This window comes from Perognathus longimembris, chromosome 2 (assembly GCF_023159225.1).
Source record: "Perognathus longimembris pacificus isolate PPM17 chromosome 2, ASM2315922v1, whole genome shotgun sequence".
NCBI lineage: Eukaryota > Metazoa > Chordata > Mammalia > Rodentia > Heteromyidae > Perognathus > Perognathus longimembris.
The window spans coordinates 13,288,491-13,303,479 of NC_063162.1; the positions used below are offsets into that span (position 1 = coordinate 13,288,491).

General features: G+C 44.0%; 1 protein-coding gene across 4 annotated transcripts in view; it reads left to right on the forward strand.

Annotated features, from left to right (window-relative positions):
- The window catches only part of LOC125346045 (nebulin related anchoring protein), a 68,447-nt gene that overhangs the window by 29,900 nt on the left and 23,558 nt on the right, over window positions 1-14,989 (forward strand). For all 4 annotated transcript variants that reach the window (XM_048338215.1, XM_048338217.1, XM_048338216.1 and 1 more), the window contains 8 exons: window positions 130-234; window positions 3,173-3,271; window positions 4,837-4,941; window positions 5,977-6,084; window positions 7,699-8,010; window positions 9,169-9,273; window positions 12,507-12,605; window positions 14,270-14,374. In XM_048338215.1, coding sequence (XP_048194172.1) covers window positions 130-234; window positions 3,173-3,271; window positions 4,837-4,941; window positions 5,977-6,084; window positions 7,699-8,010; window positions 9,169-9,273; window positions 12,507-12,605; window positions 14,270-14,374 — 1,038 coding nt within the window. The remainder of the gene's footprint in view (window positions 1-129; window positions 235-3,172; window positions 3,272-4,836; window positions 4,942-5,976; window positions 6,085-7,698; window positions 8,011-9,168; window positions 9,274-12,506; window positions 12,606-14,269; window positions 14,375-14,989) is intronic.

The window sequence follows — 14,989 nt, forward strand, 5'->3', positions numbered from 1 at the left end:
GGTTATAGAGCTGAAAGAAGTGGTTCTCTGCTGGATTAACACAGGATCAAAGATTTCTTAAGCTCCCCTCTACCCTTACCTGCCTGCATCCATATACCTGGTGTGATCTTGGTGATATTTCTCTTCCAGCTGCAGTACAAGGCTGACCTGGCATGGATGAAGGGAGTTGGGTGGCTGACCGAAGGGAGTCTCAACTTGCAACAGGCCAAGAAGGCTGGTCAGCTAGTCAGTGAGGTAACCTGAACCCAGGGCCCTGGCTTCCAGAGTTCTCACCCCCCCCCCCCCCCCGCCGAGTCATGAGGAGTGACCTTTCCCTGTGATCCCCATTCCAGGAGCCTTTATTTTGAATGTGAATCATCAAGGGGTGGGACTTGTTCATTTCGCACCTCCCATGCACCCTGAGCCAATTTTCCAAATCCTGAAGCTTCCTGGGGAGAGAAGGTGTTCTATCCAAAGAATGATTTAATATTGAAAGATTTTATAGACTGGACATCCTTAGTCTGAATATCTAAACTTCGAAATGCTCTAAAATACAAAACTTTTTGAGTACCATCACGTCACAAGTTGAAAATTCGACACCATGAAATGGCACTTCATGCCATCCAAAATATCATATAGAATTACCTGGAGGCTGTATGTATAAGGTGTATAACGTGAATCAAGACTTGGATCTCTTCCCCAATATATCTCCTTTTGTATGTGCAAATATTCCGAACTCTGAATCTGAAACCCTTCCCAAGCATCTCAACCTGTGCTGACTTTCTTATGTGGGTAGTGTGTGACTTCTTGCCAATCATCACGTGTTTCTTTACATGTGTGCCACCCGGCAGACTGTGGTCAAGAGACTTCATCTTCCTGACCCTCTCCTATGAAAAAGAGAAGGGTAACTAGAATACTCCAAGGCCCCTGAGGTCCTCAGCCTGCACAGCTCTTTATGCAATGGAGATCTGGCTTTGACAGCAGTTAGGACTTGGGAAGGGCACTGCCTTTGGAAAGTGACCATTTCAGGAACTTTGTGATCTTCAGAGGAGATTCTTGCTTCAGGGCCAGGAAGGCTGAGTCAGCAAATGATATTAATAAAGTGGCTACCATTTATGAAACCCATGATAATCATTTCTTCATTGGTGGAGAATTGATTGATTACTAGGAGTGTGTTAGTTCACATTGCTATGTATAGGTCATAACTCTTCTTTATTAAAATAGATACTGTGATAGCTTTCAAATGGTTTCAAATGACACATGGGGAAAATGAGACCTAAGTGACTTTTCCAGTAAATAGTAGAGCTAGGATCAGTTCTTAATATTTATGACCCAGTGTCCCAGTTCTTGGCCACTGGACAGAGCATGTTTTGTAGTTTATTCTGATCTTTCCCCTTCACTCACCCTTCTCCCAGACACAGACAGATTTAAATTTAGAATATATAAATAAGGTAGAAAGTAAAGATGAATCCTTTGGGATTCCTATTATCTAACTTCTTTAAGACTAGCTGAAATCCCAGTGGAGCAATGAGGGTGCCCGTCTTGGGCAGAGAACAGCAGTGTGCATGCTGGGTGAAGAGATGGGCCATAGCTTCTTTAGCCTCAGCAATGTCAGTGTTTGTCTCACTTCTTGTGCTGATTGCTGATTGTTCAGCTGTTCAAGGGCCAAGAAGATCTTATCTCCCTTGCATTTCTCATATACCCAAATGGATTCCTGGCTCCTCCATAAGTGCTTGTAATTTGTCCTCTGCAGATTCTGAGATCGTTGGGAATTTCCAACAGCGAGAGGGCTAAGTAATTTTTTAAAAAAATGGTGTAGTGAAGTGTTCCCATTCAACACAAAACATAGGAAGGAGAACTAAAAGTTTCTGAAGAATATTTTCTCTAAGATTCTTTTTTTTCCCCCCTTAAAAGTAGGGAATTTGGAGTTCCCAATGTTCTGATCATGGCATGGGGTTTAGCTAGGATTTGGATACCCTTGCTGATGCCATTGGGAATTTTAGTGGCACCAGGCCACGATCCTCCACCACATGGAGCTATTGCTTCAACTTGCCATCCTCAGGGATGATGAGTTTATTCATACGTTTATTCTTATCTTTCTTATTCTTATTTTTATCTTTCCCCTTTGCTTGGCAACTCCAGTGGAAAAAACAGAAACAAGAAAGACAAGAAGTGGCTGGGAATGTGGCTTAGCAGTAGAGTGCTTGCCTAGCATGCATGAAGCCCTGAGTTTGATTCCTCAGTACCACATACACAGAAAAAGCCAGATGTGGTGCTGGGGCTCAAGTGGTAGACTGCTAGCCTTGAGCAAATAGGAGCCAGGGACAGTGCTCAGGCCCTGAGTCCAAGTCCCAGGACTGGAAGAAAGAAGGAGGAGGAGGAGGAGGAGGAGGAGGAGGAGGAGGAGGAGGAGGAGGAGGAGGAGGAGGAGGAGGAGGAGGAGGAGGAGGAGGAGGGAGGAGGAGGAGGAGGAGGAGGAGGAGGAGGAGGAGGGAGGGAGGGAGGGAGGGAGGGAGGGAGGGAGGGAGGAGGAAGGAAGGAAGGAAGGAAGGGAGAGAGAGAGAAGGGAGGAAGGAAGGAAGGAAAAAGGAAAGAGAGAAAGAAAGAAAGAAAGAAAAAGAGGGAAGGAAGGAAGAAAGGAAGGAAGGAAGGAAGGAAGGAAGGAAGGAAGGAAGGAAGGAAGGAAGGAAGGAAGGAAGGAAGGAAGGAAGGTCAAGAAGGCCCTGGAGGATGGTGGGGGAGGTGGGACAGGATTAGCACATTTGAAAATTTACCAGTTGTGAGATGAGGAACACTAGGAAAATAAGACCTCAGTGATCTGGAAAATGAGAAACCACGAGAGCGAATCCCATCAAGTGACTTGCTCAATGTCTCAAGCTGGAGAGTGGTGGTCTTGAAGATTGTAAAGACCAAGTTCAAGTCCAAATCCACTTTGTTATATGAAACTTAGTTATAAACTGGGGACCTCCCGTGGTACACAGCGAAATACAGGGACATTAAAACAGCAAAAGCAATCAAATCCAGGAGGCTAACTTGGGGCTCTGTGGTTCTATTTAAGCTGTAGGATCAACAAGGTTATTCTCCTTAGGGAGATGCTTGGGCCACAGGCAGAGCATGCGTGTGTGGGCATGTGTGTGGTGGGGGAAGAAGCAGTCCATCCTAATGCTATGGGGTCTCTTTACTTTGGAAACAGAAAAACTACCGGCAGAAGGTTGACGAGCTGAAGTTCACAAGTGTGGCTGATAGCTCCCAGATGGAGCATGCCAAGAAGAGCCAGGAGCTGCAGAGTGGGGTGAGTTCTGGGCTGCCCTCTCTCTACCAGTGTGCTGTGTCATAGGCCTGGGACCCTCCCAGACAGCCGCAGGTGCTGGCCAGGCACGATCCAGGAGCCAAGGAGCGTTCTTTCAAATAGGCTGGGCCCAGCTTTCCTCATACTCTCAGGGAGGTTTTGCAAATGGAACACCCAGGCTTCTCTGCTCTATCGGTTTTCCCCTCCAGTTGTCAGAGACAGATGGAAGAATGGCCTTATTCCTTTTTGGCTGTCAGTTTTCCTTAGTTCCTTTCCACCACCCCCCCCACCCCTTTCTTCTGTCTCTCACCAGAGACTCAGATTCTGGATTCAGTAGAAGCTTATCTTGGAGGAGGACAACGTTTGCCTGTGAATGTGTGGGGGTCATGTTCGTTGGCCCTCGCATATAGGAGGCAGAGCAATATGGCCCCATGAATATTATTTAGAGTAGTGGTCAACAACAACCAAGTGCCCTGTTCCTGCAATCTGACTAGGCCCTCACAAGTTTTCTTTCCTAAAGGCCCAGGTCCACTTGCTAGAAAGGATGCTAGCGCTATAACTCAGAGTCAGCAGAACTCCATCCCAGGGTAGTAGGGAAAAGGGAGGAAAAGCACAAAGCTCTGCTGCTATGGAGAAGTCCACTCATCCTGTCTTTTGGGTCAGTCACTGTGCACTTCTTCCTGCAGCGTGTGAAGGTTGAATATGAGATGTGGGTGGGGGGCAGTGTACTTCTTGCCTGTCCCACTTGGGGAACCACAGGGTGGGGGGAGAGGGGTTCCTATGGCCATGGACAGCATAGGTGACAACAGATTGGGGTGGCCAAGGGCACCTCAATGGAAAGATGTGAAAATAGAAATTTGAGGGGGACTTTGAGGTTTTCCTCTAACCTTAACTGTGTCCACTGTATTTTGTTATGTGGCCTCTGGTCTGGTATGCACGTGTGTGTGTGTGTGTGTGTGTGTGTGTGTGTGTGTTTGTGTGTGTGTCTATTGTTACGTATTTTCCCCACATTTTGATTAGCATCAATTAGTTATATAAAGGGGTATTATTTGTACCTTGATCAGACTCACTTTCCCTGCCATTTTCTCTCATCCCTCCTCCCTAGAGTTGAAATACAATACTTGTGCTTATTTATGGGCACAGTATTATACTTTTTAAAATGCATGCAATGGGTAGTGATTAAATTGGAGTAATTAATATTTATATCTCATCACATATTATAATTTATATGTATTGGGCAACCTTAACATCCCCTCTAGTTGTTTTAAATCTAGTTGTTGTCAATTCTATTATGCTGTATAACAATAGAACTGTTTCTTCTGAATGTACTTTGGTATCCCTGATGCACTGTGTGTGTGTCTCTCCCTGCCCCATTCTAAGCTCCAGTGACCTCAGTTCTGCTTTTCACTTCAATGTTTTAAGGTACCACGAGTGAATGAGATCATGTGGTATTTGTCTTTCTGTGCCTGGCTTATTTTGTTAACGTAGTGGTCTTCAGTCCCAGAGTTATGACAGACACCTCAGCCTTCCTACCCTCCATCTCCTGACCCAGAGCTCTCTCCTAACAGGTGGCCTACAAGGCGGGAAACGAACAGTCTGTCCATCAGTACAGCATCAGCAACGATGAGCCTCTCTTCTTGCAGGCCCGAGCCAACGCTGCTCATCTCAGTGAGGTACCCAAGGGGGAATTAGGTCGCTATGGGCTCTGCTCTGCTCTACGGCCACCTGGTCACATCGCCAAAGCCAGCAGCCACATTGTTAGTGTCTGTGCCAACTGCCTAAAAATAGCTCACCCTGAGAGCTTCCTGATCAGTACTTTAGAGGAGGGGCTTAAAAGGGATCAATGTTTACAGGGGAGGACTTGAGCGAATGAGTGGCTACCCCAGGGATTAGAATTGAACAGTGGCAGAAGAGAGAAAGAGCTCAGCCAGTGGCTCCAAACCATCTGGTTTGACCCTCAGTTCCCTCATTAGGAAAATGAGGCTTGTACTAGGCCTCCTCACTGAGTTGTTAGGATCTATCTCTGAGCAAATAGTCATGATACACTGGGAGGAGCTTGCACACTGGTGGGTGTCGGACATGAAAGTGTCCATATGTATTCATGAAAGCATCCATGATCCCATCTTCCTCTCTGTGTTAATGGGAACTGTCTTCTCAGCACTCTCTACATAGCTCCCAGGTCTTGGGGTTTTAGTCTAACACTGGGCAGGGAGAGAGGAATTAGAGGGAGAGACAGGTTGACTTGATTCATACACTGAGGGGCCTTCCAGAGGAAAGATCTTGAAACTTGGAGGTAGGAGCAAGGAGGGAATGAAAGGGACAGGGAAAGACCCAAGTAAGGGTGAGAGACAGGAAAGAGAAAGGGGTTCAGCCACCTGCATTTGGGGGTTGTGGATAGACACAGAGTAGACTTTGCACAAATGCTGTGATATGCAGTGTTGTTCATCCTTTGGCAAGTCTTAGGCTTCTGTAAAGGTGCCTAGTATTTTCAAAGCTTCTGGAATTTGATTTATGTTTCTTTTGATCGAAGTCTATATGCCTAGAGTCCTATATACTGAAATCTAAAGGCCTGATTTTATTCAATTACATGAATCTAGGGCTCTTGGCTCCTAGGAAAGGACATTACAGGTCCCTCTCTAGAAATGTCAACACAGAGTCTATCAAAAGTCTTTCAGGAAATAATCTGTTCTCTCCTAAATCCCCTCTAGAAACTGTACAAGAGTAGCTGGGAAAACCAGAAAGCAAAAGGGTTTGAGCTGCGTCTTGACTCCTTAACCTTCCTGACAGCCAAAGCGAAGAGGGACCTGGCCAGTGAGGTGAGATATTTCTCCACTTGGGAAGAGAGGGGGTTCCTGCTGCTTTATCTGAGCAAGTTCTCATCTCCCTGAGCCTCAGGTCCAGCTTGGGGGAAACAGGGATAACAACAATGGCTTTACAATGAGATAATCATGCAGTGCCTAGCAAGCTGTTTGCCACAAATAGTTGTGAGAGTAATCATCCCAGTCCTTATTTCACAGATAAATGATGCCTACACACATCCCATGACTTTCTAGAAGTACTGTTGCCTGTTCATGGTTTAGAACCCAGGCTCTGGTATAAGGTCAGTTTTAGATAAAGCCCTAGCTGTATCACATATGAGAATTGTTATTTGGGACAGATTGTTTAATCTCTCAATATCTCAGATACTTTGCTGGCATACTGGTAATTGCCATGTGGTTACGAGGAAATAGAATGATGTATATGAAGTGTTTTATAGTCCAATGCAATGTCATGAGTCTTATAAGGAGATAAGGGGTCTGGGCCAGATGAATGTAAGTCCAGCTTTGCTCTTTTCATTGAGAAAGTCTTGCTTTAAAAAAGCCACTTGATGCAGGGCGTAGTGGTGTGCATTTACATTCAGACACAGCTCCTTATCTTATCGTCTTCGGGGAACATTGTACAAACTAGTCTGTGGATGCACTTTGAGCAGTGCAGGCCTGCACATGCCCGGAAGACAGGAAAACGGTTGTAGGCAGTCTCAGAAGTATAGGCCAAACCTTCCATAACCATAGTAATGGTAAGATTGAAAATGACGTCACGTAGCGGGCCCGTGGTTCAGTTTTCAAAGCATTCCCCCTTATTCTTTTTCTGCTTTCCATTGCTCCTTGCTTAGCATTTTAAAAATCATTTTAGGCTCCCTTTTGCTCCCCATATTCCTTGAGTTTCTTTCTTAACCAGAAATTATATATTGGATAATTTTTACCATACATGCGTGCGTGTGTGTGCGTGTGTGTGTGCACGCGCGTGTGTGCACGCGCACCAGCACTGGGGTTTAAATTCAGGGACTTGGGCTCTTGCTTGACTTTCTTGCTCAAGGTTGGCACACTATGACATGAGCCATGGTGCTGCTTCTGGTATTTTGCTGGTTAATTGGAATTAAGAGTCTCTCAGATTTATCTGGTTGCACTGGCTTCAAACCATGATCTTCACATCCCGTCCCTCTGAGTAGCTAGGATTGCAGGTAGGAGCCATGGACACCTGGCTCTGTGTCTTTTTCTTTTATTAATACTTTTTTTTTAGTTGTAAGGTTTTCACTATTAACCAAGAAGATTCTAAAATAGCTTTCACAGAAAACACGCCATTTAAATATATACACATATATTTAAATACTGTTACCAAATAATTGCAGGGGGAAAAAACTCTTCAGCAAAATGCTAGAGGACTGGTTATATAACTAAGATTTCAGGGAAGCCCAGAGCTTTCTAGAAGCACCCCAAAATGGAGCAGTGATATTTTATTTCACCATTTGATAAAAGTATACCAGCAGCCCAGACTCTCCTTCTGCTAAGTATCTGTCAAAAGGTGTTGCTTAACACGCCTACCTGCAGCTTGGAGCATAACGGCTCTTCTAAGGAGATTCTCCAGCATGGTTGCCTGTTTCTCTTCCTTAGGTGAAGTACAAGGAGGATTATGAGAGGTCCAGAGGGAAACTCATTGGAGCAAAGAGTGCACAGGACGATTCGCAAATGAACCACTCACTGCAGATGTCCAAGCTGCAGAGTGAACTGGAGTACAGAAGGGGTTTCGAGGATGTCAGATCCCAGTGCCACGTCTCCCTGGACATGATCCATCTCGTGCATGCCCGCCAGGCTCAGCACTTAGCCACAGACATAGGCTACAGGACAGCATCCCATCACTTCACAGCTTTGCCCACAGACATGAAGACGGAGTGGGCCAAGAAGGCATACGGCTTGCAGAGCGATGTAAGTGATGGGGGTACCCTACGTGGACCTGGGTCCGGGTGTATGCCAAGGTATACACCCTTACAGTTTATCTTGACGGGATACCTCTTTCTGATTCCCAGAGCAGAAACATTTTAGCTTCTTTATGTTTTAACTTTTATTCGAACCATGCCCATTTTAAGTTCTGTACTAACCCAGAGAAAAATCAGAAAAACCCAGAGCTCCTTTTCCTTCTTGGAATTCTGAACTGCAGATGTGTCCCAGGTTTTCTTTTTTTAGTCACCAACGGAAAGTGTATTTGTGCCATCTTTTGCAGTGGTCAGCTGTGGGCGAGCATCATGAATAACTTGTTTCAACTCTAGCAATTTCCATTTTTGGAACAAGCCGCTTGCCAATTATCAACAACATCCCTTTTCCTTCCACTGTCTGTCCCTCTTCTTCATTCTCCCCTCTTTAACTTTTGTGCCAGAATGTGGAGGAATGGAAAGGGGAGGTCAGGTTCTGCCAGACTATTGCACGTGTGCCTGTGTGTGTGCATGTATGTGTGTGCACATGTGAACAGGTATCCCTTCCTGGCAGAGCTGCTTCCTGATAAACAGGTGATGTGCTAATTTTTGAGAAATACCCATTTAAACAACTTCCCATTCAAACTACTCAGTCAATGGCGAGTAAAGAAAGGAGAAATACTCTCTTCTTGTTTCCCACAGCTCAGTGGGAGGAAGGAATAAGCACCGTGGGAAGTCTCAGAGGTCTTGTGAAATTCTTTCCAAGTAGCACCAGATTCTGTTTGGAATTTTCATTTTCTTCTCTCCTGCATGTCATTTTAAACAAGAAAACGGGTAGTGCAGACAATGAGGACTCGCTTCCTAGGGGGGTAGAAGGGAGTCCCTAATGAGGGCCAAGGTTGACTTAGCTCCACCCCCTCTGCCCCTGGCGGTGTTGAGTGGGACCTAAAGCAAAGCCACCATCCACAGGCAGGTCTCTATAATTAAAAGGGGGAATTCATTTACATTTTAGGGCCCTACCTGTGACTGTGCAGAAATGGCAAAGACAAAGTAGCATCTAATTTGACTCAGCTGGCTCTGGGAGACATCAGGAGCTGTTAATAGCCCTCTAAATGTCTGCAGCAACAATGGTCTGTCTTTTTATTATTTTTTTTCTTTCCTTCTCCTTTGTCAGAACCAATACAAGGCAGACATGAAGTGGATGAAAGGCCTGGGCTGGGTCGCCACCGGGTCATTAAATGTGGAGCAGGCAAAGAAGGCAGGAGAGCTCATTAGCGAGGTGAGATTTCCTGACAGTGTGTAACAGGCCTGGCTGCATTAGGTGTGTGGCGTTTGCTGTACAGAATTAAAATAATTTCCACTCAAAAAGAGAAGCCACATGAAAGGCCTGAAAACTCAGACTCGGGCTGTAATTAGAGAGAAACCACATACCAAACACATGCCAGTAGGGGCCCATAGAACCCTGGCAAAAACAAAGTGGATGACAAATGATATTATGAATAATAATGACAATCAAACGGAGCTCAATTGCTACCCACCAACTTACCTTTTTAATGAAGCAGCACTGGAGAGATGATGAAAAGATACATTTATTGTAGCCAGAAAGCCCTTCTACACCTTTATGCACATTTGCTTCCTCTTTCTTTCTTTCTACAAAAGTGTAAACATTTTTTGAATATTCACTAACATGGTTACCTGATTGGTTCTTTCTTGTGCAAAGTTGTCTCATTTCTTATTGATTGATTGAACTCTAGTCCTCTACTTCTTACTTAGCTTTTTCACTCAGGGCTGGCATTCTACCATTTGAACCATACTTCTACTTCTGCCTTTTTGCTGGCACTCTGGAGGTGAGTCTCAAGGACTTTTCTGTCCTGGCTGGCTTTGAACTTCAATCCTTAGATCTCTGCCTCCTGGATAGTTAGGTTTATAGGCGCGAGCCACCAGCTCCCAGCTGTTACTTTTACCGTATTTAAATCCCACGCATGCAAATTGAGAACTACATTGAGAACATACTGCCTATAAAAAGAGCACCTTTTCTCACAATTTAGGTCAGTTTCATGGAGCAGCAGTTTTTCAAATGCTGTGAGGGTTTTCCTTTTACAGTTGACATTGTGTGCATTCTTTGTCGTGAGAGGCTGTCCTGTGTCTTCTGGAATACTTAGCAGCATTCCTGGCCTGGCAATACCAGTAGCATCTCCTGCCTATTTGTGATCAGCAGAATGGTCACAAACATTGACAAATGTCCTCCAGAGGGCAGAATTGCAGCTGGGTTGGGCACCTCAGGAAACTCTTACTGGCTCATACCCACACAGAGGTCAGCAAGATCAGACCACTCAAATCCACTCCTCATCTTGTCTGTTTGGGGAAGGACTTGGCTCAGAAAGCAAGTGAGCATTTGTCTTCACAGTAGGCTGATCTTTCTGGACTTTCCTGGATAGGTAGGATTCTTTAATGGCCATTGCTCCTGAAGACGGTAGCTTTGGCAATGAGCCTCCTGAGACCTTTGTGTCTAGGAGATTTTCTTACTGAATAATCATCAAAAAAGAATGACATCTGTGTTTTTTTCTTTTTTTTTTCAAGCATAACTTCTCCACACTGTTATTTTCCCATTGAACAGCTTTCTAGTTACCTGACACACTGCAGCGTTGATCACAAAGTAGCCTCACTCTGATTGGCCTAATTTTTTTTAGACAACTTTAACACTCTAGCCTCAGAGGATCCTGGGGTCTCTGTGAGGACAATTTTGCCCTAAGTTGTTTAGTCAAATTAAAGCAAGGTCATCTTTAGAGGATGAATATGAAAAGCTTATGGGAACAAGCATTTAGGTTTGAGTGTTCAAACTCTCCATATGGGGTCCACTGGTAGAAGGAAATGAAGAATAATCATGAATAATAATAATATTCTAGTCTTCAAAATTATCCCCCCCCATATATGCTGAAGTCTGACAGCCAAAAGATCTTTAGAGACCATGTACCCCACAATGTTTTTAACTTGTAAATCTATTGTACAGTCTTACTGAAGAAATGTGCGTATCTTTCTTGATCTTCTTGTCTCAGGCCAGTCCTCAAATGTTAGTGAATGAAGGAAGGTATCTTTGAGCATCTTATCCCATGATTTCATTGTAGATTGACATAGTTCTAGGATAGTGTCAAAGTTGGCTGACATTTTACCCTTCAGAGTAAATGTTAGGTGCTTTTGAAAGATCCACAAAATCGTGTAGGTGGATGTGCACACACACACACACACACACACACACACACACACAATGTAAATCAGAAGCCCTAACACCTTTTATGTAAAGAACAAGGAAGTAGATATTTTCAGTCTTGAAGGTTACGTTGTCTCTATATTAGCTAGAAAATGACTACCGACAATAGTAAATCAATAAACATGGCTGTGTTCCAATTTGCCTGCATCAAAGATACATCTGACCTAGTATAGTGTACAAAAATCCAACTAGATGTTCACAAAAATAATTATTTGATTTGGGAAAGCATAAACTCCATAGTTCCACTGAGACAGCCATCATTTTGGTTTCTTGGAAATGTCTTTTGATTTAAAAAGGGAATTAATTAGCTGGGCTCTAGTGACTCGTTCCTGTAAGTCCTAGGTACTCAGGAGGCTGAGATCTGAGTATCGAAGTTCAAAGCCAGCTGGGGAAGTAAAGTTGAGGAGACTCTTGTCTCCAATTAAATACTTAAAAGGTGGACATGGAAGTGGAAATGTGACTCAAGTGGTAGAATGCCAGTTTTGAGTGACAAAGCTAAGAGACAGCACCTCGGTCCAGAGTTCAGGCCCCAGTACCCCCCACCCCAAAGGGAATTAATTTAAGCATGAGTTTTAGAGATCTTAAAAATAGAATATTTTTGCCAATATTTTCGGCCAATGTTTGCCAATATCTTTGCCAGTATTTAAGGTTTCATAGACTTTGGTTTGTTTATTCCTTTCTAACCTCTTGAATGATTCCTTGTAATAATCACCATTTTTTCTTGTTATCTTAAAGAATTAGTACATATGCTAACTGAACCAGGCTCTAGAGTGTTTGGCCAGTGAACACTCTCTGACTGTTAAATACAACAGTTTTTACTGTGATAAAAATCTACCAAGTCCTTTTGTAGAAGGAGAATAGAGAGCTTCAATGGACAAATGTAACTATGAATGTGCTTTCTTGCTTAGAAGAGCTGAACTAAGATATGTAAACAACTGCGACACAGCATTTGAAGCCTATAAAAAAGAATCCTCTCCTAAGTGTGTATGCTACCGTATTTTATCTAATTTTGAGATGTTGTCTTTGCACCAGGTAGAAATACTTTAATGTTAATTGACATGAGGTTATTCTTAAATTGAAACAAATATTAACCTGAAGGCACCTAGGATATAAAGATGGAGGAAGCAGAATAATTATTATGTTCACAAATTCACTCTAATCTCAAGCAACCTATGATTTTCTCTTTCAAATGGCATGAAAGAGCAGCACAAAATTCACAGCTTTGATCTTTCTCTGCTCAACAGAAGAAGTACCGTCAGCATCCACATGCTTTGAAGTTTACCAGTATTAAAGACACTCCGGAGATGGTCCAGGCCAGAATTAGTTATACCCAAGCAGTGGACGTGAGTGATAATGTATATACATTATGACTCTAAGAGTGGCTCTTCTTTCAACAGTGCGATTGAAGCGGAGGGGTTCTTGGGCTTGCTCCTTCTGTCGTTGTGAGGATGAAGGGGCTCCTTGTCCTTTATAAGGCTCCCCTTAGCAGGGATGCAGCCTCATTAGGATGCAAATGGGGCGTTCCTGCACTTAGGATGCCAAGTGGGGCTCCGCACCCCACTGCCCCATGATGCTCTTCTTCCTTCCCATTTGCATGTCTCATGGATGTGTCGGTAGCCAGGCCTTTTTCCCCCCTTTCCCTTTGTTTGAAAGTGTTGTTTTCAGAACTGGAACTTTGGGAAGAATCTTGCTAATTGGAATACTGATACCAGGCTTTGGGGTCTGGGCAAGGGGAGATGGGGGGGGGCAAGGATAGGAAGCTTTGAAAATGATTTGGATCTGACATTAGTGTGACTTGACAGCCAATTCCTTCCTATATTCTATTGATTATGGAAAACCAAGATTTGACCTTGGACCTTCCAGCACTGACTTTTATAGAGACTGAATGGATCTGTGCTCACATATAAACATTCATTTAAGGACGTGGATTGGCTCTGTTTGGCCGACTCTGCTGAGGGCGGTCCATGAAACTTTATCTTAAGGCAGATAGATGAGGCTTTTAAATATCTTCAAACCAACATCTTAAATTGAATCCCCTGTATACAACTACTTAGAGATAGTATCATAATAGTAGCAATAATAATAATAATAATGACACTAATAAAAAATCTACTAATAAAAAAATCTCCAGGCCATTCAAGTTACCACAAAGAAAATGTACAAAGCTCAGGATGAGGATTTCAAAATTCCTTGCCAAATTCTTCTGCCAAACTCTGCCAGCTGTGCTCTATGCCATGGATATTCCAAAAAGGCCTGTCAGTATATGCAATGTGATTATTCACAAGCATATGATGTAAGAATGTATGATTTCTTCATCAATGCAACAGACTCAAATTGAATTCTGAGAAATACAGATGGTCACATAGGAATTTCTTGGACGGAAAACAATACTTGTTTTGTCCTTTTCCCCTAGTCAACTCTAGGGGGCACTGCTGTGATACGCAGAAACTTGGACACAACCGTTAAGATTTGGGATGGAAAAGCTGGGTTGAGAAACTTCCTTTTGGTGACAGATATCAACTCCATGTATCACTGGAAATGACTAGGATATTAGAAGCCCCAAATCCGAGTCCTGGGTAAAGAGTTCTATCTAGAGACATTGATAAGACACGAACCCTGGAGAGGGGGAAGGAATGAGGAATGAGGATGTGAGACTTCACCTGCAGGAGCCTTCCCTTTGTGTGCCCTCTGCGGCCCAGTGACCTCCCACAGCGTGTAGCTAGTAATCACACTACCCCATGGCATGTAGGCCTCCTTCCCTTCCCTGACGCTTGTCTCAGAACAAAACAGGCATGGAGTGTTCACAGGGAGGAACGCTTCATTCACGCTGGGGCAAGAATGGCATGCATGTCTTTGGGCTAGGAAGTCTGGGTGCATGCAGGGTGCGGCGATCATGTCTGCAAGTACATTACAGCCAGATAGATCCCCTTTGTCTCTGGAGTGCAGCGTGGCTGGTAGTGGTATGGGAAAGACTCTGGGTCCAATGCAAAACTCTCTCTACCCACAGAGGCTGTACAAGGAACAAGGAGAAAACATAAAGCATCATTACACACAGACTGCCGACCTGCCTGAGGTTTGGCTGGCCAAGCTGAATGCCATGAACATCAGCGAGGTGAGGCTGGCTGGAGACTGGGGTCTGTGACAGGAGGTTGGGCATACCTTCATGGGTGTGTTGTGCTCAGAAGATCTGTAGATTGGTTTATTGCTTGGCTGGGCTGTTGCTATATACAAGGGTGAGATTGTTTTGAATAAGGAACTCACACTTTCCTTTGCATTGGGCCCTGCCAATGACATAGCTGGTCCAGCAGAAGAGTGAAGCTTGTTGTTAAAAAAAAAAAAAGTGAGCCTTGGAAAACCATCCATCTTAATACTATAGGCCTAGGGCTGAAATATGGGGGCATCTCAATAAAGCCAAGTATTTTCAGTGTCTGTGCCAAGGAGATACTGGGATGGGGTTGGGGGGCGGGGAACTAACATCTCCTCTCCATAATCCACTTCTATATCCTCCTGTCCTGTAATAGAGACACTGCTTTTATTTATTTTGCATAGAAAGCTCTTGCATAAAATGCAGCTTTGTGTTTCCTTGGTCCAATCAGCTTGTTGCTCAGAAAAATTTGGCTGTGTCTGACTCCAAAGACTTTGCTTTCAACTCCTTCTCTCTTGGCTTTCCCAGCTGACTCTGAATTTGTTCTAAGCCACAGTGATCTCTAACCCCCATTTGGGGTTT